The sequence below is a fragment of the Harpia harpyja genome, chromosome 8 (genome assembly GCF_026419915.1).
Source record: "Harpia harpyja isolate bHarHar1 chromosome 8, bHarHar1 primary haplotype, whole genome shotgun sequence".
In the NCBI taxonomy this organism is placed as follows: Eukaryota; Metazoa; Chordata; class Aves; order Accipitriformes; family Accipitridae; genus Harpia; species Harpia harpyja.
Genome location: NC_068947.1, coordinates 52,253,488 through 52,278,144, shown reverse-complemented (window position 1 = coordinate 52,278,144; position 24,657 = coordinate 52,253,488). Strand labels below are relative to the sequence as shown.

General features: G+C 47.9%; 3 protein-coding genes across 3 annotated transcripts; 2 read left to right on the top strand and 1 right to left on the bottom strand.

Annotated features, from left to right (window-relative positions):
- The first annotated feature begins 427 nt into the window (after positions 1-427).
- Positions 428-15,463, top strand: LPCAT3 (lysophosphatidylcholine acyltransferase 3). Its single transcript, XM_052794986.1, is given in 14 exon segments — positions 428-469; positions 471-624; positions 9,495-9,602; positions 9,721-9,827; positions 9,981-10,074; positions 10,196-10,233; positions 11,293-11,471; positions 11,887-11,995; positions 12,712-12,798; positions 13,103-13,269; positions 13,892-14,039; positions 14,576-14,734; positions 14,854-14,980; positions 15,113-15,463. Coding segments are annotated over 13 exon segments (1,509 nt in total). The 3' UTR covers positions 14,971-14,980; positions 15,113-15,463.
- Positions 15,464-15,689: 226 nt separating this feature from the next.
- On the bottom strand, positions 15,690-17,926 carry EMG1 (EMG1 N1-specific pseudouridine methyltransferase). The gene is made up of 6 exons (XM_052794997.1): positions 17,752-17,926; positions 17,561-17,662; positions 17,106-17,247; positions 16,666-16,724; positions 16,337-16,486; positions 15,690-16,011 (listed from the first exon to the last, which is right to left on the bottom strand). The coding sequence occupies exons 1-6, from the start codon at positions 17,878-17,880 to the stop codon at positions 15,898-15,900; spliced, it is 696 nt and encodes a 231-aa protein (XP_052650957.1). The 5' UTR covers positions 17,881-17,926; the 3' UTR covers positions 15,690-15,897.
- Positions 17,927-18,103: 177 nt separating this feature from the next.
- PHB2 (prohibitin 2) lies at positions 18,104-24,258 on the top strand. The gene is made up of 9 exons (XM_052794993.1): positions 18,104-18,278; positions 18,362-18,446; positions 18,548-18,627; positions 18,723-18,907; positions 20,766-20,895; positions 21,385-21,488; positions 21,914-21,991; positions 22,552-22,628; positions 23,683-24,258. Exons 1-9 carry the CDS (start codon positions 18,152-18,154, stop codon positions 23,714-23,716), a joined length of 900 nt encoding a protein of 299 aa, XP_052650953.1. The 5' UTR covers positions 18,104-18,151; the 3' UTR covers positions 23,717-24,258.
- The last annotated feature ends 399 nt before the right edge of the window (positions 24,259-24,657 follow it).

Sequence of the window (24,657 nt, the reverse complement as noted above, 5' to 3'; positions counted from 1 at the left end):
AGACCCAGAGCTAGACTTAGACCCAGACCCAGACCCTGCCCCTGTCCCAGTCCCAGTCCCAGTCCCAGTCCCAGTCCCGGTCCCGGTCCCCGTCCCAGTGCCGCGCCGCCCTCCCCGCGCGCCTCGTGCCCGCGAATAACCCCTGCCCCGCCCCTACCCCTACCCCTCCCTGCCCGGCTCTCTCCTGTCCCGCCACAGCCAATGGGGAGGCGGGCTCCGCCTCGCCTGCTTGGCCCCGCCCCCTCGCCGCCCCGACCGAGCCCCGCCCTCGGAAGCGCTTTCTCCAATCATTGGCTAGCGGGGACAGCCCCGCGGCACCGCCCACTCGCGGGGTAACCTTTGCCTTAGTGAGCGCAGGGCCCTGCCCCGCTGCCACCGGCTGTCCAATCGGAGGCGCCGGCGGGGCGTGGCCGGCGCGGCGCAGCCAATGGGCGCGGAGGGGGCCGCGAGCGGTGCGGGGGCCGCGGTGGCTGGTGCCGCTGCCGGGTTCGAGGAGCGACCGGCCGGCGGGGCGGCCGGGGGAGAAGATGGCGGTGGCGGGGTCCGGCTGGGGCCTGGCCCAGCTGGCCGAGGCCCTGGGCTCGTCGGAGCAAGCGCTGCGCCTCATCGTCTCCATCCTGATGGGTAAGGGAGGGCAGAGGGCGCGGCGGTCGAGGCGGGGGGGGGGGGCCGGTGACGGGTCTGGCGCCCAGGGCAGGGCGCCGCGCCCGCCGTGGGGCCGAGCGACCCCGCCGTGCCGTGCCGTGCCGTGCCGTGCCGCGCCGCGCTGCGTGGGGGCCGGGGGAGCCCCACCTGTGTCACCGCCGCCGTGCCAGGCCACGTGTGCGCGGGGAACCGGCGGGCGAGACACCCCCCCCCCCCCCCCCGCCGCCGCCACCGGCCCCGGCCCCGGCCCCGGCCGGTGGAGACCCTCCGGTTCTCCCGGTGGAGAGGGGACGGGGAACCCGCTCGGAAGCGGGGCGGGCGAACCGGTGGGTTTCCTTCCCCGCAGGAAGTCGGGGTGCGGTCCGGGCAGGCTGCCGGTGAAAGGGGTTGCAGGGCACCCCGCGTCCCGGGGCGGGCGAGCCTGGCTGGGAGAGCCGGGGAGCCGGTTCTCGGTGCGCTGCGAAGGGAGGCCGGGTTCGGGTCGGTGTCCCGAGCAGCGTTTTGGGTGCGAGAACTTTGTTTGCGGTCGTTCCGCTGGCTTTGCGTGGGTGCCAGGTGCTGCGTGTGCATCAAATTCCCCACCGGCGTGTGCCCGGGGGGGTGTACGCTCAGGAAAAAATCTCCACAGCCCCTCTGAGATGTTGCCCTGTCCGAGTGCAGGGAGGTTTCTGCCAGGAGACGTCGTTAGTGTCCGCAGCCACCGTGGAACTAACTACGCGGGAGTGGGATGTCACCACGGGGACTGCCAGGTGGGGTGAGCGAAGCCTGCGAGCTGAGTGACCAGGAGAACGGGGATGTTCGCGCTGCGCTCCACCTGCAACGCGAAGCGTATCGCAGAACACGTGCTGCTTAACGCTTATCTGAACGTGAGATGGTTCAGTCTCGTGTCAAACGGTTAAGGCAGGGCTAGAGTTACGATGTGGGCTGACAATTGAGGGGGAGGTCGTAGCTCCCAAAACATGAGTTCAAGTGTATGTATCCGTGCTGTCTACACAAATCTCTGTAGATGCCCAGTGAAACTTTGGTTTTTGAAAGCCTTAGTGGTGTAGGCACCTAGCAGAAAGGAAATACAAGCTTTTCTCAAGAGTATTTGAAGTGATACAGCTGCTACTGTGTGATCTGTCAAAATAAAGTTGCTTTGGCTAACTAGAAGTATAATTTTTATAAAGAGATGCAGGAGAAGTGGTGTCACTTCATAACTGTGGTCTGGACCAGACTTATATCTGCCTGATTTAATCTACAACGTGTAAGATCAAACTGAACCAAAACATTCTTCACATCAAGGGTAGATATAGGGGATAGAACTGACTATCATTTTGAACTTAACTTAGAAGTTGGTTAAACCAAAATTCTTCTATCAAGAAAAAAAAGAAGTGATAGGAAACATGTACAGGACACGCACATAAGTCAGCCTGAATTAATCTAGCAGCTCCCCACAGCTGAACGGGAAAAGTCCTGCTTTCCTTTCTCCCACGTCTGTCTCTGGTACTTTTAACTGTCATCTGACTGAATTTACATGCCTAGCAGAAGCCTAAACCAGAAAAAGCAGATAGTGTACTACCAGGTTAGTCAACTGAACCAACCAAGGGACTAGTCTAACAAGTGCTGATGCAGAAGAGGTGTTAGAAAGCGTTTGTGGAGGCAGACACCTACAGTAGAGCGATGCCTTTGCAGAATGCACCTTGAACATACTGTCAGAGCTCCTTCTTGCTTCTTACTAGCAGTAAGCTAGAACATGACATTGGAAGACTGTTTTCCTGCTCAGTGTCTTATGGGTGAGCAAAACCACTTCTCTGAAATGAACAGCAGGTAATTACCATCTTAATGATAAGAAGAGATGCCCACTGCAGTCAATAGATTGGTTAAGTGTGAGATTCGTGTGTCTCGTTACAAATGTTCCACGTACAGTGTTGACACTAAGCCACTGAGAGGTAGGCCACTATCTATTTTGCATAAAGTCTTAGTGGATCTTTATAATTTGTATTGAAAGTCTGGGGATCAGGGACTGGGAACCCATTCGCATCTCTTTCCCGTGCATACCTAAAATGTATACCAAACCACTTCCCCGTCCTTTCTCCCTAGCTCAGTATCTCTTAACTACATGCAGTTGAAGGCGTAACTTCAGACAGAAGGCTTAAAGGCATGCAAAACAGCCTCACCTATAGTTTGGTACTCTTGCAGGTCATGTAGATTGAACCACTCAGGCAGAGGGGATTGACTCCAGCTTTCCTGCTTAATGGATGGGTAGTAAGGCATTATACCATTACATTAAAAGGAAGGGCCAAGCACCACTCCAGAGCAACATGAGAGGAGAGTGAGAATTGTTGCTTAACCCAGCACTAGCAAAGAAATGTTCATTTAATTGCAGCTTAGCTTACAATTGTTTTAATGGGACTGAAAGCCTTAAGCCTGTTGGTAATGCAGCTAGCACTGATGACCACCTCACAGGATGGCATGGGGTATAAATGAAAGGCATTTCTAAAAGCTGGAAATGGCATTAGGACAGGCAAGGTATGGCTTTTCCTTCACTTCCTCCATTTCAGGTGTTTGCATAGATTCAGGAAGAAAATTATTTTTGTTGGCTGCAGCCAATACTGCTGAATTATTTCAGAACAAGACCATGAGGATGAAGGGCGGTACTCTCTTCAAAAGATGGATTAAAAAGTTGTTGCTTATTTCTCCCTCTGTGATGCAGTTTACCATCTACACTGTGCAGTTCTACTGCGACAGCGGTTTCTAGCGTTTCACTGTTCAGGAGATCACCAGAAACTGGTAGAAATGGCCCTCTGAAAAAGAGGAAGAATCGCTAACAACTTTGCAACTTCTTACATTAATTTCCGGAGAAAGCTGAATTATGTTGAAAAAATAGTCTGAATGGACTCTCTTGATTCAGAACAAGAGTGTTCACTTAGTCATGATCTGAAAAACCGAAAGAGGTCATTGAAAACTGTTAACATTCTGCCACTACTGAAAAAAATTTAAATACAGGGGAGAATGAGAGAAGGAGAAAGGAGGAAGGAAGACCAACCAAGAACAAAAATTGGAGCAGTCCTAAAGGGCATCATGTTTTCTCAGTGAACAAGTGAAGATTGTAACAGCACATTGCTGAGCTATAACTATAGGGATTTTAGTCACAGCTTTGTATTTAAATCAGAGACACCTTTTATCCATCCTGCAATTTTGAAGCAAAGAATACAACTAGAATAGAGTCCATTACTCAGATTGTACAAGACTGAAAACTTACTTCACGCTTCCCATATGTGAAAATCTGCATAAACAAGAAGAATTTAGGCTGCAATTTGGCAATATTATCAACAGCAGCAATACTTGAAGCATCGTTCTGGACCCTGTCATTTTAAAAAATTGCGGTATGTCTGGTACGCTGATGTCTGTCAATCACATGAAAATGTCTTTTGAGAGATGTATTCTACCTTGCATTCTTCAGTAGGTCCAGGGCCCAGTGTTCCCCCAGGAGAAACTCTGCCTTTAGGTCAGCATGGAGGACACCAGCGGTCTCGGCTCCGTACCTGCGGAGTTGCTTCCCAGTTGCCGGAGTAAGCGGTCTGAACCGATGCTGTCCTAGCCTCTCGGTGGAGAAGGGGAGGGAGCCCCTCCGGCGGTGCGAAGGAAAGAAGAGGGTTTCTGTGCTGCTGCTCTCGTCCTCCCATGAGAGGAGACGTTTCTCTCCTGCTGTCACCGCTCAAAGTGTAAGCCAGGGTACAGGAGGCCTTGTGGCACTGTGTATTTAAGACTTTAGGTCAATCTTATTTCTTGCATGGCTGTATGATCCCAAAGAATTAAAGATATTTATCTGGCCATACTATTACACAGTGGCTTGCAAGCTGCCTGGTATGTTCTGCTGCATAATATGGAGGGGGGCCAGCATACTGTTTACAGCCCTGAGCCAGAACTGACCCTGCTGATCTGCCCAGACCTGCCAGGAAAAGCACTGGGGAAGTGTTCCCTCATCTACAGACATAGCGGTGACCTGCAGAAAGTAACACGTTCCTGCTGAATAGGTGCCAGAAACCAGCAGCTTTGCTGGCAAGTGGTCTTATCTCCTCCTCTTCCACCTCTCACCAATTTGTTTTACATCCTCTGCTTGTTCCTGCTCTCTGAATCCTGAAGATTTTTAGGCTCAGTGAAATTCTCCCTGTGGTCACCCATAGCTGATGACTTACCCCAGATCAAGTACCCAGCTGGTCAGCCAAGCAGGAACCTTACTGAAGGGGAGGCAAACAACTGGTTTTAATGGGTAAGAGATGGGAGAAGTTGTAAGAGGCAGCACCATCCTGTCACGGGTGCTAAAACCAGCCCTGTCACAGAGCGCTCGTGTGCTGCCTTGTTTGAACTCTTAACTTCAAATACATCTTATTCCTTAAATAATAAAAAATGAGAGAGTGAGCTGCGTAACGCTACACACTGACTGTGTCTACGTTAGCAAGTAAAATGGTACAGTAGGAGCAGACCTGGAGAGCAGACTTGTTTGCGTGCAGTACCTGATGGGTTTGGGGCATTTACTTTGGATTTGCTTCAGTCCGGTCATATGGACTGAGCACCCATTGGAGTGCATTTTCAGTTCAGTTCGGTTTCGTCTGAAAAGAATCCTGTTCACATGCTTTGAGACAGTTCTGCTATGCAAACGAAAGCACTGTAAGTGGACTTTAAAAGTACACTCCTGAGCTGAATTAAAGTAGTCAGGTATATGCACCCAGTGTTAAACAAGGCGTGGGACTTTTGCAGTATTATAGACAGAAAAAGAGAATACCTTTGAAGTCAAAATACTAGGTAAAGCTTATATTTTAACACGTCTTCTTTCTGTTGTCCCCTTCCTTTTAGTTTTAGCATTCTTATAAGAAAATGGAGACAATTGATCTGCTAGATCTTAACAAAGGTGGAGTTAACTGATCAGCAAAAGGGAGAAGAAGAAAAATAGCCTGATCTGCTCTCTTGAAGATGAAACAGAGCTAACGCATATAAAAGGGGAAACAAAGGGAGCAGAGATGAAAAGAATGTTTCAGGTGTTCTTATTTGCAGCTTTATCTCTGGAAAAAGACAGGCATCTTAATCACCCATTCCAGAAGATGGCAAACTTGACAGTGCTATTTTTGCTTGGAATTAGTAGAACTTTCCTCCTGCCTAATCCAGCCTCTTGAATATTTACTTCTTTTGCTCAATTAGATTCTTGTATCTGTGGACAACCTGGGCATTGTGCAATGGCCCATTCCTCTCCCAAATGGCTGTGGCCAAGAAGCTGACCTTGTCCTTTCCTTCCAGCACCGGGGTTCTCTTAACCAGAGATCATCCTCTTGTTCCTGTGAAGTTAAAAAAAAAAAAAAAGAGAGGAATTTATCAGCAGCAGCACGTCTTGGCTAATTTGTCCCTTTTCTGTCACTTGCTAATTCTCTTCTATAGGAAGTCTAGAGGCAAAAATCAACTCTGCGTGCAGACTGCTTTTCAACTCCATGGTGCATAGAGAAGGAGAATTACTTCGGATCAGGGGGTCACCTTCTGTTTTCTCCAGGAGTACTACAGCCGTTTTCCTGCCTCGCTCCGCTCTGCCTGAGGGAGCTGGGAAAGAGGAGTTTGGCAGACCGGGAGCTGCTGCGCAGGGTCCCTCGGCAGCGGGGAGCAGGGACTCCAGTCCTGGTGCTTCTGCACGGCAAAAGCAAAGCAGCGCGGCATCCTGACAGACGGCGAGCTTGCCAGGAGGCAACGATAACTTCAAAACCTGCTCTCCTGCTTTTGCTGTGCTAATTCAGGCTGCTTCAGGAACACCGTAGTGGGGCGGGAGTACTGCCATTGTCATCGGTAGGAATAGCTCGTTATTTAATAGATAGTTTATGAGTGTTGGGAAGCGCACAGGCCACAGCGGAATGGCCATTGATATCCAGTATCCACTGCCATTTGGGGGTTAAAGGTTTTATCTGCAGCGTGGAACCGGACCAGTTGTAAAACTGAGAAAATTACCTGGTGTGCAGCAAAACTGTAACTAAATTGCAGTCCAGAGTACTAGCAAGTTGCTCAGGCTATCAGAAGAATTCAGGCTGACGTTGTGACTTTTGAACTGGAACAGGAGCCACGTAGTGCAAGACCAGGATTTAAATTTGTGGCTTTCTAAAAACATATATGCTGTGCATATTAGTAGCTCTCTATTTGCAAGGGCTCGTTATTCCTTTTCCTTCAGAGCAGCATTACCCAAACCATAATATGATCTCCTGTGTAGAGCTAAAAAGGAGTATGCCTGACAAGTGAGACAGGCCTTTGAAAGAGTAGGAACGCTAGCTGGGAATGGAAGAAAATAGATAAAATTTCTGGCTTTTAGAAGTTTGAGGTACATTATAGTATTCAGTCATAATTTAATTCTGTCTATGGAAATGGCTAGAGCCAAAAAACAGATATTTTTTTTCCGATGAAAATGGAACATTTTGCGAGATTGTACTGATATTTGAGAGAGTGGGAAATCTTTGAAAATGTGGTTTTAAAACCATATGTGTTGACGAACAGCAATAAATTGTGCCTTGCCTGTATTTCTGATCTGATTTTTCTCCCCTTGCTCAAAAGGCGGAAACATTTTTCCGCAGTAAACCTCAGTATTTTAACTTTTGATCTAAACTGAAGGTAACACTTTTTATATTTTTTTACCACTTTCCATTTCACAAAGACAGTTGTTAATATGTTCATTAAACTGCAGCAGGAAAATTGGCACGTGAAAAAAGAAGCCCCATCTGTACGTTTCTGAGTAGAAGACTGGTAGACAATACTAATTTTTTTTTTTTTTTTAAATCATGTGAATTGTCTTTGAGTTACTCCTGTATCCCCAGAGAGCCCGTGTGATGAACTCTCTTTGCCAATTCCCTCTTTACCCCTCAGCTGCTGTTCAGGGAAGCGATGGGGAAAATGGGACAGAAGTGCATGCTGGCAAACGAGAAGGCGGCAGCGTAAAACACACGGGGGGAGGAGGAAGGGAAAGGGACGGTTTGGGAAAGGCATTTTCTAGGGGAATTTGGAGCCGCTGTTGCGGCAGGGAAGAGCAAGCTGGATGAGCAGGAGCGAGGTTGCCGGGCTCTGCGGGCGAAGAGCCGTGGTATGTGGGGCTGGCCGGCCGCGCAGACCGAGAAAGCAGCCTGTGGCGTGGAAACCGGCACAGGACACAAAAGGAGGAAGGAACAGGAACGAGGAGGCAGGGAAGACCAAAAGAGGGGTGGGAAGAGGGTGAGGAAACGGGGAGCAGCAGCTCAGTTTCGAGAAGCAGCAGGTACACGTCAGTAGAGTATGCCGCCGTTCGGCATCTCGAAGGCAGCCCGAAAGTCCCAAACTCTGGGACTCCCCCCCAGGGGCTGTGGGGGGACGGAGAGGACCTTAAAACGGCTCCAGTCACACCTCAGCCTGTTAGCACCGACAGACGGCAAGACATGTATTTTACAAAACGTGACAGGGTTTCTCGTTTCTTCTCACAGTAGCGACTAGATTTGGCCTTGCTTATTGGAAACCTTCCATCCATCAAACACTTCTTGGCAAAATGTGCATTTCATCACCTTTTATTACTGCTCCATAGAAAACATGACTACCTACTGCTACTATTACTCCATTAGTGCAAGTAGCAGAGATCTATCCACTGCTACAGATTTCAGCTAGGCTAATAAGCAGTGTGGATGCCAGTATTGTGGTATGTGATGAATTTCCTTTTTTTTTTTGGTACAAGAGATTTGTTTTGTTTTGGTTTTAATCAGGGTAAAAGAACACAAGCTTGCAAAGTAAAGCAATAAGTTATGAAATGCCAGAATTAAAGTTGCTTCTGCTATCCCAGTTCAGCTGGTTGTGCACATGCCTTTAGAAACACTAATTGTGTGAACAGACTTCACATACTCATGAGATGGACAATGGCTCCTGTGTCAATAAGTATTAAAACATAATATATATATTGTCTAGTATGTGGCAATGTTTATTGCGTGCTACGTGAACCTCACCTAGACGACAGAATTTAATTTACTCACGGGTTTCTGTATGGCACTTCTCACCGTACTACCAGAGTGCTTCGTAAATGTTTGCTTCTCACTAGAGCCACAGATGAATAATCTGGAGGCATTCCTAAATTAGACTAGAGCTAACACAGAAAATGCAAGGAAAAATCTCCTTCCACTTATCTTAGCTGCTCCATATGAAATGCTTCTGACTTTGATTTTTTCAAAAATACTACAGGCATAGTCCCGGTGAATTTTAGGTACAGCTTTGTGTGCCCAGTAGTTCACAAATCAGATGCAAATCTGAAGCTGGAGAGTTAGAAAAGAAAGAGTATACTACTGGAGGTCACTTGAGGAACTCTGGGATTAAAGCTGGTCAGCATCGTGTAAGAACTCATTGAGGTGGTAGGGGGGATTGAATTTTTTAGGACAATGTAATGGTATTAACCATAAAATCCCCCCCCCCCCTTTTTTTTTTTCAAATTTAGCTTCTTGCCACGTTCACCGTATTTGTCACAGAATTTGGAAATGAATCAGAGACTAAAGTCTGATTCATGTATTTCAGCATTATCCATCTCATGTATTGAATGAGGCCAGAAACTGTAATCCTGGAATTTCTTGCACTTCAGTATCAACTTTGGTATAATTATGTTCCTGTTAAAGTATTTTCTTCTGTATAATATACAGAGTAATTCATCTGGCATCTATCTCCCGAGATGGAAATACAATATCAGGAATGTACACTGTGACCTGTGTTGATGATGTGTCTATGTAAAGTACATGTTCCTAATAACATGTTCAAGAAAGCTATAATCTGGACCATTACAAATGCTTGTCTACACTAATTTACAACTCTTTCATCTTTTTTTTTTCTCCTCTACTCAGGATATCCTTTTGCCTTGTTCCAGCGCTATTTCCTCTTCCAGAAGGAGACCTACCTCATTCATCTCTACAATGTGTTCACAGGACTCTCAATTGCTTACTTCAATTTTGGTAAGATGAGTTTGGGAAGAGAGAGCTGCCTTGCCCAGGGCGTGCTGTGGTTTGGGAGGACCTGTAGTGGGCAAAAGTCATTTCTACTTCACCTCTCTCTCTCTTTCCCGTCCCACAGGGATGCAGTTCTTTCATTCCCTGCTATGTGTCCTAATCCAGTTCCTCATACTGAGACTAATGGGTCGCACAATCACTGCCGTCTTCACCACGTTCTTCTTTCAGATGGTAAAACTCTCTTTCTTACTGCATCCGTTTGTAGAAAGGAGCCCTCTGTTCAGTTTTGCACTTCCCAGTAGCAACTGTGGGTGGAAAAGTGGAGACAGATCAAAACCAGCTGGAAGAATTAGTTTGAATAACCCAAACAATGATTTCTTTCAGACATACCTTATGGCTGGATATTACTTCACAGCCACAGAGCATTATGACATCAAGTGGACAATGCCACATTGTGTCTTGACGCTCAAGTTGATTGGTGAGTGACACCTCCCTCCTATCTCTTGCACTCTGCAAGCTGTGCCTCAGGGAAGAGAGGACTGCTTGTTCAGCCCAACCAGCCCATCCCAGGGCTTCAGATAATTGTTTCTCACCTCTAGGTCTGGCCATCGACTACTATGATGGAGGGAAAGATCCGGTGAGTAAGACACCATTTCTCCTTCATTCCTCCTCCCTTCTTCCGTGCCACTCCAGTGAGCTAGAGGTCAAAAAATCAACTTCAAAGGATGCGAGTTAGCAAGCTGCGCTCATTGTTTGGTAAAAGCCATAGCTGAGAGGGGAGCCTCTCTGAGTGTCTGAGGGCACTGAATTCTGGAGTGGAATTTGGAACAGACAGTAGTGATTAGAGATGGACAGAAGTTGTTTCCATCATGTCGGAATATTATTCTGCCCCTTTCCAAATTCCCCACCATCTCCTTCCCCCAAATGTGTTGCTTTAGGTTCCCAATCCCCAATGCTCTGTGTCTTGTGGGTAGTGTACCTTTAACCTGCAGACCATCAGCACTGGATCTTGGTTCCCGTCTTCCTTTCCTTTGTTTAGTCTTACCATATCCTTGTGAATGGTTGCCCTTTACCATTTATTAGGGCTCTGTTTTTAGAGCAGATGAAACTGAGAGAAGTTCCACAGCACAATGTGTGGGAGAGGGCAGAACACTTGCTACAGTCTCTTAATCCTACTTCAAGTATCTGCATTCCCCATCTCCTGTTTGGGGCCTGACTGAGTCTTTAGCATCCATGGAATCACTGCTGACTGCAAGAAAACAAGGTTGAGCTGAAATTTCCCGAGCTGAAGTTTCAAGTATTTAAAGACAATGAATTCTTCCATCAAGAAGTAGGAATTGTAGGACAATAAGGTCTTGGGAGAGTGCAGGTGATTGCAGTCAGGGACTGGAATAGGTCAGATACAGCACCTACTATGCTGGCAGGGATGCATGTCAATAGATCCCTTCCATGTTTTGAGCTTATTTGGGAACAGGGATCTGTGCAACTGGTCTCAACTATTAGATCTTATTGCTATTTAGAGGGGCTGGGGATAGAGAGGGCTGGGGAGAGGAATGGACATGAAGTAAGAAGTGGAAAGTTCCATATACATGGAGAGCAAGAACTGAGCCCGTTAAGGAGGTAGGCTGAGAACACAACATCCAGAGCTAGTGTGAGATCCCCTAGGATGATGTTAATGCCACTCCCTTTGGTGCAGGAGTTCCTGACCCCTGAGCAGCGGCGATTTGCTGTCCGGGGAGTTCCTACCTTGCTGGAGGTCTCAGGATTCTCCTATTTCTATGGTGCCTTCATGGTGGGGCCTCAGTTCTCCATGACAGACTATCAGAAACTGGCAAGGTGTGAGATGACTGACGTTCAAGGCCAGAGACCCAATAGGTAATAAAAAGCCACTTAGCTCCTCACCTTCCTAAGATCCCAGAATGCTGAATCCTCCACACGTTCCCTGCAGCAGAGTGCCTTCTTACCTTGGACACTAAAGCACTGTGACCAAAAGTGATTTATAAGACAAGGCAGTCTTTCAAAAGTCACTCACAACTCTCTGCTTAATGTCCTAGCATTGTTCCAGGGCATGAACGTCAACAAACCATTTGACATCTTTAGTACAGACTCGGTCCCAACCTGGTGATGTTAGCATCCCAGCTTCCAAACGGTGGCATCTGCCGCAGTGGAACGTGGTGACTCCCTATCGCTATCTCCCCTACCTCCTCTTCTCCACTTCTGTTTTTAAAATTCTGAGTTTGATGGTCCCTTTCCAAAGCTTTTCTTTGACCTTTGTATTTTTCTTTCTCAGTTTTGTGCCTGCTCTCAAGCGCCTGAGTTTGGGTCTCTTGTTTCTAGTAACCTATACCTTGTCAAGCCTGTACGTCTCTGATGAATACCTCATCTCAGATGATTATATGGTATGTATTCATTTGGCAGTTCTGGGGTGTGCAAGAATTCCACTTCTCTGGTGGGCACTGGATCTACAAGAGTGGATTTTTTTTTTTTAGTTTTGCCTCAATTTAAAAACAAGATGAGGCAGCAACTAGTGATGAGCCTTTCCACAACTGATTTGGCTTTACTGCCTGTCCTGTGGATTCCATTTGATGCAGAACGGGAATGTGTTAAGCTGAACTGAACCAAATGAAAACTTCTACAAATAAAGAATTAATCGTAGATGCTACTGTTGTTTTTGGAAACCTAACATCTGTATTTTGTGACCTTTTAATGACCTTCCATTTAAGCATTACATGCAAAGAACTTCAGTAGAGTAACTTGCAAGGCTTATAAGAATCTTTGAGGTTCTTACAAAACTCTTAACAAGTAATTCCTACCTGCAATGATCAGTGTTTCTGCATCAGTGTGAATAAATGAGGGTGTAAATTCCGCAATGATTATGCTAATCCCAGAGTCTTTCCAAAGTACCCATTTCAGTACAGCCAAGTGTTACCAAAGGAAGAGGAATGATGTGTAAATTTGCATAAGCCAATAGCCTGGCAGTCCAGTCCATAAAGCAGTCTCAAGACATACATCAAATTAAAATGAAAGACATTGATGAGAGCTCATCTACCTTGTCTCATTATTGCCACTCAACTCTGGTTTTTATTTTTATTCTCTTTCACTCTTATCTCTGCAGGAGAAGCCTTTCTGGTTCCGTTGTGGTTACATATTGATCTGGGGCAAAATTATACTCTACAAATACGTAACTTGCTGGCTTGTTACGGTGAGTCTAGATGTCATTCCAGAAACAAAAGACAAATGAACAAAGGTTGCACCTTTGCAGCTACTTAGTATGCTCTTGGACTTAGCGCTAAAGAGGATCAGTGCAAGTCAGTTTAGCTTGCTTTAAGTTACCAAAGGCTAGCGAACTAAAAAGCAGGCAGTTTTTAATCCATTTGTTCTGTCTGCAGTGGTGCTTCCCACTCAACACCGTGAGAGAGCTTCCCCAGCTCTGCCTTTCCAAAAAAAAAAAAAGGGGGGGGGGGCAATGTTTTCCTCTCATCTTTTTTGTGAATCTTTTTCCATAGGAAGGTGTCTGCATCCTTGTTGGTCTGGGGTACAATGGGAAGGACCAGAGTGGAAAGCCTCTGTGGGATGCCTGTGCCAACATGAAGGTCTGGCTGTATGAGACAACACCTTTGTTCACAGGGACCATTGCTTCTTTCAACATCAACACCAACGCTTGGGTGGCCCGGTGAGCAGGACAAAATTCCCCTTCTGTAATGTGTCAGTAACATCTGTGTCAACAGAACCAAGACCCTAGGCTGACAGGGAGCATCAGAGGAAGAATCTGCCAGTTTTCCCTTCTTACACTCTTTCTTCCACATTTTGCTGCTGTACCATTTGAAACAGGTTACTGGGTTAGGTAGATCTTTTCATTCAATTTAAAAGGGCAGTTCATTAATACAGGCAAGCAGTTGATGGCAGCAGGAGGGCAGAGGCTAGAACGGGACTACAGTGAGCCCTCTGGCCTGCCTGATCGAACAGCCACAGAGCTGCTCTAACAGCTGGTTCCCACGTCACGCCTCTTGATGCTCCTTATGCAATGACTTAACTGGGTTTTGGTTCGGCACTTGCTGGGACACGCAACTGAATTGTAAAATACCGTTTCTGTGTGTGTTGTCAGATGAACCACTTCTCCCCATTGGCTGGGATTTAAGACAAGGTACATTTTGCCCTGGTAAGGAGAGCGGTCTTGCTGTTTCTGTCACCACAGGGTGTGCAAAGGCGTACGGTCCCCTGGGCCCTGCATCTCTGACACGGAGAGGGGAGGACAAACAATAAACTAGAAGCACTTTGTTTCTTTTCTGCTCTAGCTACATCTTCAAGCGTCTGAAGTTCCTGGGTAACAAACTGCTGTCACAGGCACTGGCCCTGTTCTTCCTGGCCATTTGGCACGGGCTGCACTCTGGCTACCTGGTGTGCTTTCAAATGGAGTTGCTTATAGTCATCGTTGAAAGACAGGTGCGCTTTGTCTGACTTACCAGAACGGGGTGGCCTGCGTTAAGCCTTTCCCCATGAGTCTGGAAACTGCCACGCTGAAGGCTTTACTTGGATTAAATACGAAAAATAGCTATTCACTTTGGAATTGGTTTTCAAACATGATACAGTTCTGTTCTCAGGAGTTCAGTAGGTTGCTGACTTCTGCATGGGCAAGCCATAAATTTATTGCAGAAGCTGACAGGAAGAAAAGTGGAGAACTTGGCATATGGGTACAGGGCAACTGAAGTGCTTGACAGCTGGAAAGGTTGGAGGACAAGCACATGAGCTGAATGCCTCTGCTAAATCTCCCAGTACTGAGAGAACAATATTCCATATTTAAACTGGTTTTATTTTAATTAAAACTTTGAGCAGAATGGGGTACTTGGCTACTTTTTTTAGACTAACTGCTTACTAAAATTCATTTTACGCAGCTGGATAGATAACTTTGGCCCCAGAGCCTGCATATATAGCCACGGGACATCCAACTGACAAGAATTCTGTGTTTTTCTTTAAATCAGGTCATAAACCTTGTTCGGGACAGTCCTACCCTAAGCACTCTGGCCTCCATCACTGCCTTGCGGCCCATCTTCTACGTCCTGCAGCAGACTAACCACTGGATGTTTATGGGTTACTCTCTGGTGCCATTTTGCCTTTTCACCTGGGACAAATGGATGAAGGTATTTAGTGACCACAAACAGACAACCCATGGAACCAACCCTTTTCCCTCCCATCCCCTCTCATATGTTCTTGGCTCAAAGCTGCTTGCTGATCCTCAGCCCTGCCTTTCTCTTTACAGGTGTACAGGTCTATTTATTTCTTCGGCCATGTGTTGTTCCTCACCTTATTATTGGTGTTGCCTTACATTCGCAGATTAGTTGTGCCACGAAAAGAAAAGCTAAAAAAAGCAGAATAACAGCCAAAAGGTAAGGCTGTACTAGGTAGTGAGAATCCCACACTTGGAGTAGGAGGTGAAGTGGGGCAGTAATGTTACACCCCAAGGTGAAAGGCAAACATAAAATCAACCAAAACAAATCTAGCCTTTTTCTCTTTTTCAGATTGTACCACCTGTGCATTTGTAGGAGTTGATTTAACACTCCGGAAGCAAAGCATCACCTGCCAAGTTTGCTGTGTTGAAGTATGACTTTTTTTTCAACGCGAGGAGGGGGAAAGAGGAAGCCCAGGGTCAGAGACCCGAAAGGAGGGGAACGGAGTAAGCCTCCTTCCAGATCCTCCACCTTCTGTATGTTGCCTTATCTCTCTGCCGCCCTCCGGTGGACACTCGTGTCTCCCTGCTGATAACCAGGCGATTGTAAAACACTCGAGGCAGGCACTGTATCGGATCGGAGCCACCTTCTGACTTTTCTACGTTTGTCATCCGAGATAAAAATTGCTCCTGGTCTTTTTCATATCGGCTTCAGCTCCTTTCCTCTCGGGTGCCTTGGTGCGGGAGTGTGAATTGTCGCACCCCCACCGAGCAAGGTGATTCTTCAGGACTGAGCAGCATCAGCTGCAGGGCAAGCAGGGTACACCTAAGAATTTCAGTTCCATGACAGATTTGGGCTGAGTCCCTGCTATAAAGGGATCAAGCCTGCCCACGCTTGGAACATGAGAAAGTAAAATACACAAGCACACTTACCAAAAGGGACCTTTAATAGGAGGAAAAAGGGTCTGCAGGGCAGTCCATTTAAAGTCTCATTGCTCCAGAAGCTACAAGGACAAAATTGAAGCCTTTTCTCTTCCAGGAGCCCAAAGTTGCACCAGGTCCACACCTAAGTAAAAGAGCCCTTCCACAATGTGGAATCACTGTAAAGTCCACCATGACAGCAGTAGCAGCAGAAGCTCATACTACTCCCCAGACTTCCTCAAAGGCAGTAGTAATTTTGGCACATGTCAGGGCAGCAGAGAGGGGATAGTTGCTGATGGAGACCATCTTTTCTGTATAGTCAACGTTAACCTGGGGGAGGAGAGAAAAATTAAGCTGCAAGTTTTCACTTAGGCCCATCTATCTCCACTGGTCAGAGAGGCACAGCATTTCTCCAGCAGACAACTGCTAGCCCTCACTAGTGCCCTCTCTTGGGAGGGAGAAAAGTCCCAAGTGTTGCAGCATTGGGCCTTTTTTAACAAGCTTACGGGGGGGGGGGGGCGGGAAGAGGCGGGAGGGATGAGGAGGACCAAGCCAAAAAAACAGCAGCAGAAAAAAAACCCCATACTCAGAACAACACTGAAATCTATGCCGATAAAGATTTTTACAGCTCCAGATAAGGGATACATGCACTTACCGAACCATGGGCAAAAGCTCCCACAACAATGGCAACTGGCTCTGCTGTAGGAACCAGTTCACGCAGATCTGACACCTTTGGAACTGCAAAAGAGGTACCTATCTTCATGCAGCCCACAGGGAGATGATCGCTGACTGGATTTTTAATCACCTACAGAAAGCAGAAAGTTAATAGGGATGTAGACGTAAGAGACCCTGTCACATAGTTAAGTCCATTGTCCGTACAAAAAAAAAAAAACAAAAACCACCAAAACCAAAACCACTCCTACATCGCTAACTGCAAAGGAGGAATATTGCGACATTACCCGTGAACAGTCAAAGAATGTTTACCTTCAGCAATTTCTGAGGCCCATCAGCTGCTCGAACGCTGAGCTTATGCAGCAACTGAACTGACGAGAGAAGAAAATTACTTAAGCTGTCTGTTCTTTTGTTGGAGGAATCCTATCCTCTACCTAGCGATCAGAGCTGAAGTAGACAAAAAGTCCATCTTTAGCGTTCCCGGCATCATCTAAAGCAGTCCTAAGAAATACTGATCAGTGAGTTACTTTGCTGCTAGCACAGTCTCATGCAGGCACTCCCCACTGCGCTAAGGAACGCATATTTGGACTATGCATCCTGGAACTCACAAAACCACACTCTCATTTCTCTCCTCTTTTCTCACTTTCACATTTTTAAGGTTGGTGCAACTTTTTAACTTTTCCCAAAGTCCTTCCACTCCTAACCACCCTCCTGCCTTATTTTGTGGCTGGTACAAAGCTTGAATCACTTACCCATGAGACCACAGAATCGATCAAAAGTTCTTGGGATTCTGGTTTGGGGATTGACTTCAATTAGGACATTCTTCTGGGTATGGATATAAACCTGCAGGAGACCAGCCCGATTCAGTGGGCTGTCCATAAGCATCAGGAGACTCTGAAATAGAAAAAACACACACTGAGTGGAAATAGAAAAGGCACAAGACAGAGGACTCTTGGAAGAGTTGAGGGTTAGGTCCCACGAAGGCAGAAGGGACCGATGCTGAGACACAAAGGAGTTCATCTGACGACGTGAGTTCTACTGTAACGCTGAGAGAAAGCAATCCCGTACCGAAATAAAGACTAAACCTATATGCCACAAGCATAGCGGGCAGGGCCGCACTCGCCCCCGTTCCAGGGGCACAAGCGGACCCCCCAGACCCGAGGGGGGGTTCTCCTCAAGCCGACCGTCGGCCTGCTCCCGCCGGTACCTGGTGGGTGATGTCGGGCCGCACCTCCCCGGGGTCCCGGCCGTTCCGCAGCAGCAGCGCCTTGTGCTTGTCGCAGTTGAGGAGCTCGAACGTCTTCCCCACCTACGGCCAAAGCACGGACAGGTGGGCAAGGCCGCCCGCGGCCGCCTTCGGCCGGACCGGACCGGGCCGGACCCCCCCGCCGCCCGCACCTTCACGGTCTCCAGACTCGCCCCCTCCAGCACCACCAAGAGCCGCCGCTGCCCGCGGGGCCGCTTCGCCTCCAGCGAAGCCTCTTCAGCTGCCGCCTCCTCTTCGCGAGGCCGCCTGGGCGCCGCCATCTTGTTACCGCCGCACCGGGCAGACGTCACCGGAAGCACCGCCCCCGCCCCACCTCCTCCTAGCACCTCCGCCGCGGCCACCCAACATGGCGCCCGCGGCGCGCCCGTTATCTGCCTCCGGCCGGACCCACTTCCGGAGCGCAGCGCGGCCGCGCCGGAAGGCGGCGCCGGGGGAGGCGGTGCCTGCCGCGCCGCGGTTTCCCGCCGGAACGGCTTCGGCGGCGGCGGCTTCCGGTGTCCTTCCCGGCGGGCGGCGCGGCGCGGCGCGGCCATGGCGCAGAACCTGAAGGACCTGGCGGGGCGGCTGCCGGCCGGGCCGCGGGGCGTCGGGACCGCCCTCAAGCTGCTGCTGGGCGCCGGCGCCTTGGCCTACGGCGTCCGCGAGTCCGTCTTCATCGGTGAGTCCGTCCGTCCCGTTCCCTCAGCCTCCCGCCCGGTTCCTCCGCCTCCCCGCGCTGACCGCGCTCCTTCTCCCCCGCAGTGGAAGGCGGCCAGCGGGCCATCTTCTTCAACCGCATCGGCGGCGTCCAGCAGGACACCATCCTCGCCGAGGGGCTGCACTTCAGGTAAGGTCCAGGTTCCCCCCCCCCCGCACCGAGACCGGCCCCGGCCCCGGCCCCGGTCCCGGCGGCTGCCCGCGCCGTAACCCTCCTCCCGCCCCTCGCAGGATCCCCTGGTTCCAGTACCCCATCATCTACGATATTCGAGCCCGGCCACGGAAAATCTCCTCTCCCACCGGCTCCAAAGGTGAGACCGGCCCCGCGGGCCAGAGGACGAGGCCTGGAGGGGGCAGGGGTCCGGCCGCCCCGCCGGCCCCGCTCATCTCCCTGCCTCCTCTTCAGACTTGCAGATGGTGAACATTTCCCTGCGCGTTCTCACGCGCCCCAACGCTGCAGAGCTGCCCAGCATGTACCAGCGCCTGGGCCTGGACTACGAGGAGCGAGTCCTGCCTTCCATCGTTAACGAAGTCCTCAAGAGCGTGGTGGCCAAGTTTAATGCTTCACAGCTCATCACTCAGAGAGCCCAGGTAAACTCTTCTGGAGGAGTCTTGGGCTCAGGTTACGAAGAAACAACTGAACTGTGGATATGGGGAATGTTGTAACAGGTAAAGGATATGTATGTTGGGCCGGTAGATGGTGCATCCAAATGGAAAAGGCATGGAACTGTATCCCACTTCCAGTGTGATTGCGGTACAGATACAAACACTTAGGCTGTATCACTAGCTTCTGAGAAGGAGACTGGATTCGTTGGTATATAGAGTGCAAGACCACACCATAATGTAATGATGGGGGAGGGAGAGCTGATTCACATCATAGTCCATAGGTAACAGTAGAACTGGCTTTTAAAAAAATTATTACCTGGTCCTACATGGGCTTCAGAAGAGCTGTCAGAGCAAATTAAACAGTTTTAAGGGATCTGAAAAGTGAAGTGGATGAGCAGTTAACAAAGCGGTAAACTTTCAGTAATGGATGCTACAGAAGGGTAACAAATATTTCTGTTTAGGAAAAGGTTAGAGGGTAATCTCGGGTGGGTTGCAAAATAATGGAAATATTTAGCTTAAAAAAGCCTATATCTGAAAGTTTGTGTTCTGATAATTTGATTGCCAGGGATTCTGAGAATATCCATCACCTATCGCAGCTAAGGGAGAGAGAAGTTGCTGGTCTTCTTTTAAAAGGCTTTAGAGGAGATCCTGCATGAGACTGCTAAAGAGGATAAGTTGTCAGCCGAAATACAAAGCATCTCTTAACTAGTTCCTGATCCGTGACAAAAAAAGCAAAGAGTAGAACTGAGTGTCCAGGTCTTGTTGTGAGAACTCATCCATAGCAGGGACTTCAGGGTTCTGTGCTAGGCCACATGGTGTGCACTGAAGGGACTTGTTAGTGCTCTCGTATAAAGAGACTGAGTGGAAAGGGAGGATGGGACAGCGAAGAAACAATGTCTGCAAGGGACTTAGGTTTATCACAAGCAAAGAGGACTGCTAAGTATCTGTGAAATATCTGAACAAACTGAATTGAATTTGCCTTCTTGTCATATATTCATCCAGTGTTTGTTACTAAAAAGCGATGTGTATTGAAGCGGTTGATAATCAGAAGAAAATGAAGTGACTTTACGTAGCTATGCACTCGCAGTTCACACAGTAAAGGTTTCTGGCATCATTTTAGAACTTTGCTCAGAAACGGCTGCAGTAAAAGTAACAGCAAATGCTAGACTGGTCAGGCATGTGGTACTGTAGCAATAATTTCTATTTAAGTCAGTATTTGGTGCAGGACTTGTCAGCCTGCCTGAGGAAGGTACTGGCAAGTTGAAGGTAGAATAAATCAAAATATCTACCGACAACACTCACCCAAAGAGACTAAAAAAAGTGGAGTGGCCACACTAGACAAGTAGCCACAGTAATTGAGAGACGTGATACGTGGTAAAAATAATTATGTGGTAATTTTTTTTTCTGTGACCGAGTACAAATATGAGGAGACAGTGAAACTGCAAACAGTGACAAATTCAAGGTGGAGAAGGAAATACTTCCTGCCAAAACATGTGGGAACTGTGGAACTAGATGTGGTAGGACGTGAAAGCAAAAAAAAAACTTTCAAGAAGGTTTTTTATCTTTGCAATATTAATTGCATAGTATAGTTAAATAATAACTATAAATAAGCTGTAATATACTTCTGAAAATGTGTAGCTATGGTTATGCAGCATTATTTAGAGGCAACAGATTTAGAGATGAGATGGTATTAATGTCCACGGCTCAGGGTTTGTTTTAGGTAATGTCTCTCTCAGGCCCAATGTGAATGAACTGTGAAGAGCAGTTGTGCTTCACTTTTGCAGTGCACAGAAGTGAGAAACAGCCTGCGTTTTGTACTCTTTTTGCTGTATTTGTGTTTCAGGTGTCTCTGCTCATTAGGCGAGAACTGACAGAGCGAGCCAAGGATTTCAGCCTCATCCTGGATGATGTGGCTATTACAGAGCTTAGTTTCAGTCGTGAATACACAGCAGCAGTGGAGGCTAAGCAAGTGGGTGAGTTCAATTTATGCCTGAAAAGGGTGAATTGCCTTTGCCTTTTCACCAAGTGATTAAACAAGGAAGCAGAATTGGGGCTAGCTTGCCACTGCTTTCACATCGATACAGCTACAGAGTTATAAATCTCAGCCTCCTTAATAATGGAGCTAAACAGGTTATTTTACAAGTATTATCAGAAAACTTGGGGTCATAGCTAATGAGATAGACCATCAGAGGGACTGAGTTCCCAAGACTAGGTAGGGTTCCTCTTCAGAGTGGGACTCTTGTCACTTACCGTGGGGATTGTGTGTAGAGGGTCTGGATGCTGTTGATTTTATTTAAGAAAAAGTAAAGTACACTCAAGATACATTTGGTACTTGTGGATATGGCCCCGGAATGCTATCCGTTCTTTCAGAAGCAGAGCCCCCAGGCCTCAGCTCTAGGGTTCTGGTGGAGGGCTCAGAAGATGGGATCTGCTTCCAATGCTTTTGGCCATTCTCTCTGCAGCCCAGCAGGAGGCACAGCGCGCCCAGTTTCTGGTGGAGAAGGCCAAGCAGGAGCAGAAGCAGAAGATTGTTCAGGCGGAAGGGGAAGCTACAGCTGCCAAGATGATATCCTGCTTTGGGAGATTTTGTGGGATGTGGCTTGTGAGCTTGACAGTCCTTAGAATCTGTCGCATTGGGCTCACCCTTAGGAGACTGTTAACAGATGATAGCTTCAAATAGGTCACTGTCGTTTATTCACCCCCCCAGTTGGCTGGAGTGAGATTTTGTCTGAGGTTACAGGTCAGAGCAGAGAAGGCCATGAGCCTTCACTCCCTGTTGCAAGGTTTAACTTTTATTGGCTGCATGTGACCATAATCCATAACATTGTTCTTGATTTGGGAAGGTAAAAATATGCCCGCCCAAAGGCCCAAGTTACTGGGACAGAGATTGCTTTTTCCCCTGAGATGTTTGATAATACGGCTTAGGAGGAATTCCTTGAGGGTAGGCAGCTTCTGTTAGCAGGCTTTTCCTTAACTTTTGCTGCCCTGTACCTCGGTGAAGCTCTCAGCAGGAACCCAGGCTACATCAAGCTACGTAAGATCCGAGCTGCTCAAAACATCTCAAAAACGGTGAGCGTTGGGTCACAGAATTTCCTTTGTCCTTTTGCAGTCCTTGTGCTGTCCTCCCAGCCCAGTGGCCATATGATGAATTTAAGGCGAATGTGACCCGCCCTGTCCTGATCTTTGTTCCCACCCAGCCCTTCTCTGCTCAGATAGAGCTTAAAGTTTAGCTTGCAATGATCGGCAGTTAGATGTGAGGCTAGGAGTTGACGCCCACCATGTGACAAGGCCAGATCCACATCAGATTCCATCACCCACACTCAGGTGCAGCCACCAAAAGCTCCTGGTATCCTGCAGGCTGAGAAAGGGGAACAGATGAGCGTGGGTTCAAAGGTCTTTCTGACAGAGAGACAGAATGAGCACTTCTTTTAGAAAGTCTGATGGCACTGGGATGGGAAGTCAGGAAGTTACAGAGTTGTTTTGGGGAATTGCATTGATTTAACTGAGATCTTAAGGGAACAAAGCAAGAGTGCTGTATGTGGAGGGGGAGATAGGTTCTTCATTAGTGCTATTCCTCCATGTGCATTTATAGTACTTCATGGCATCTTTGTAATGGATTTCTTTTTCAGATTGCTGGCTCACAAAACCGTGTGTATCTCACAGCAGATAACTTGGTACTGAACCTGCAGGATGAGGGCTTCACCAGGTAAAGGGGCCAGATGGCTGGATTTATCTGCACCCTACCTGTGAAGCTGGTCCCCTTTCTGGAGCTCTCTCAGGATCTTTTCTCTGAGAGGAGGCTGATGCCAGAGGACACAGCCAAGTAGGGAGCAGTCTTACTTACTGTGGAAATTGAGATTTTTTTTTTTTTTAAATCTAATCAATTTAATCTTGTTTTTCTTCCTCCCTCTGCCCCTCCCCCCACCTTACTGCATCTCCTGACACACAGAGGAAGGTAAGGCATTGTTTATTTTGATCCTTTTATTAGTACTTGGAACAAGGGTGTTGATGTTTGCCTGGTGCCTGGGGTGTTTCTGGCTTGGGCCTTTCTGGCCACAGGGAGTTTATTCCATCTCTACCTCAGTTCCCGTTTGTGATGTGAAGCTTGAAGCCTTCCTTGCAGGGGACACACAAACTTCTACATCAAGTAGGAGATACTCAGTAATTGGAGCTCCACGTGTGTCCCATGAGGAACCTTGCGTGGGGAAGGCAGGAGTAACTGAGGAGCATCCTCTGATCTGTCCCGCCTATACAAGGCATCCTGCATTTACGGCAAAGAGGGCTGTAAGAAGGCAGTTAGATGATTGCAGGAATTTGTGTTGGTTTGGGGTAATGATCTCTAGGAAGGATGCTTTTGTTACTCTCCAAAAGTAAATTGGGTAGAAAACCCAATTCCCCGCTGGCAGGAGTTTGGTGGCTTTGCCTAATCTGTCCAGTGTTTACTGGACAAGGCAGTGCCAGCTGAGCTAATAGCATGCAGCTAAAAGCTTAGATTTCTTAGAATCAAGAAAGGAAGCGAAAGCTGGTTTCTTTCCTGTGCGATCTCTCATTGTAACATCCTCCTTCCTTACCTCTGACCAGATTCTGTCTTACTCATCCTGGAAGGCTGAAGGGACTTTGAAAAAAGTACCTAGTAGGAAGGACTTGGAAGTCCAGGTCCTTTGAGTGTGACACCCCACACCCCCAAGTCTGTAGCGAGGGTCTGGTTCAGCTTCGCTTGTGCTTTCTGGACTGATGACTCACTTCTGTCTCCCTTTCAGTGACAGTCTCCTACTCAAACAAGGGAAGAAATGAAAGAAGCCAAAGCCTCCTAGAACCAGCGGCGCTGACCGGCAGAAGATACGAGTGAGGAGCTTTGAACTCCCTCCACTAGCATTGTTTGCCCTCACTTTGAAGTTGTTAAGCCAGTAGCCAGATTTGGTTCCCGTGCCCCTGCTCCATCTGTGGTGATCCAGTTATGCGATTGGGCTCTGCCTCTAGGCAGCTGTAATTCCTTCCTCACCCCACCAGTTAAATTTGGGGAGGGGGCAAGGGGGCTTACTGGTATTAACCCGTGTGGATATAGTAATTCGCCTCTAATCTTCACTAATCTTTAGATTTCTGTAGGGTAAAATCAGAATTCTTTTTTACCCAAGCAAGGGAGTTCTGCTGCCATCAGCACCAGGCTTTTTTCCTAGTAAATTTTGTTTCTCTTTCACTCTTGATCCCAAGAGAACCTGGGACTGAATTAAGGAAAATGTCATTCATTGGGTGCCTGTCACTGCTGGAATATCTGTGTCACTGTCTGCTCAGTGATTCTTTCCAACATTTGTAAAAATTAAAAACCCCCAAATTTATACTGTGTCTAAGTGTGCTTAGTGCCTGAAAAAGAGGTTATTTTGCATAGGGAGAGGTGGAACAGAGCTTTTACTTGGTTGAAGACAGGATCGGGATGTTGTGGGGAAAGGAGCAAGAGAAATAACCCTCCTGTTCACTGAGAGATCACAGGGTGGGGAGAGAAATGAGCAGGTGTGGACGCTCTTAGAGCTGCATGGGTGACCAGGGCCAGTTTCTTAGCTGCCTGTAGGTGCTAGAGATGAGTGTAGGTTTACCTGCTTCTCCATGTCACAGCAGCATGTCTGTACTGTGTCCTGACCACCTTAGTTTCCCCCTCTGCCGTTTTCCTGGCCAAAAGTATAGGAGAAATCAAGACTCAAGTCTCACAGCAAGGAGCCACTGTAATTGGTCACAGCTGC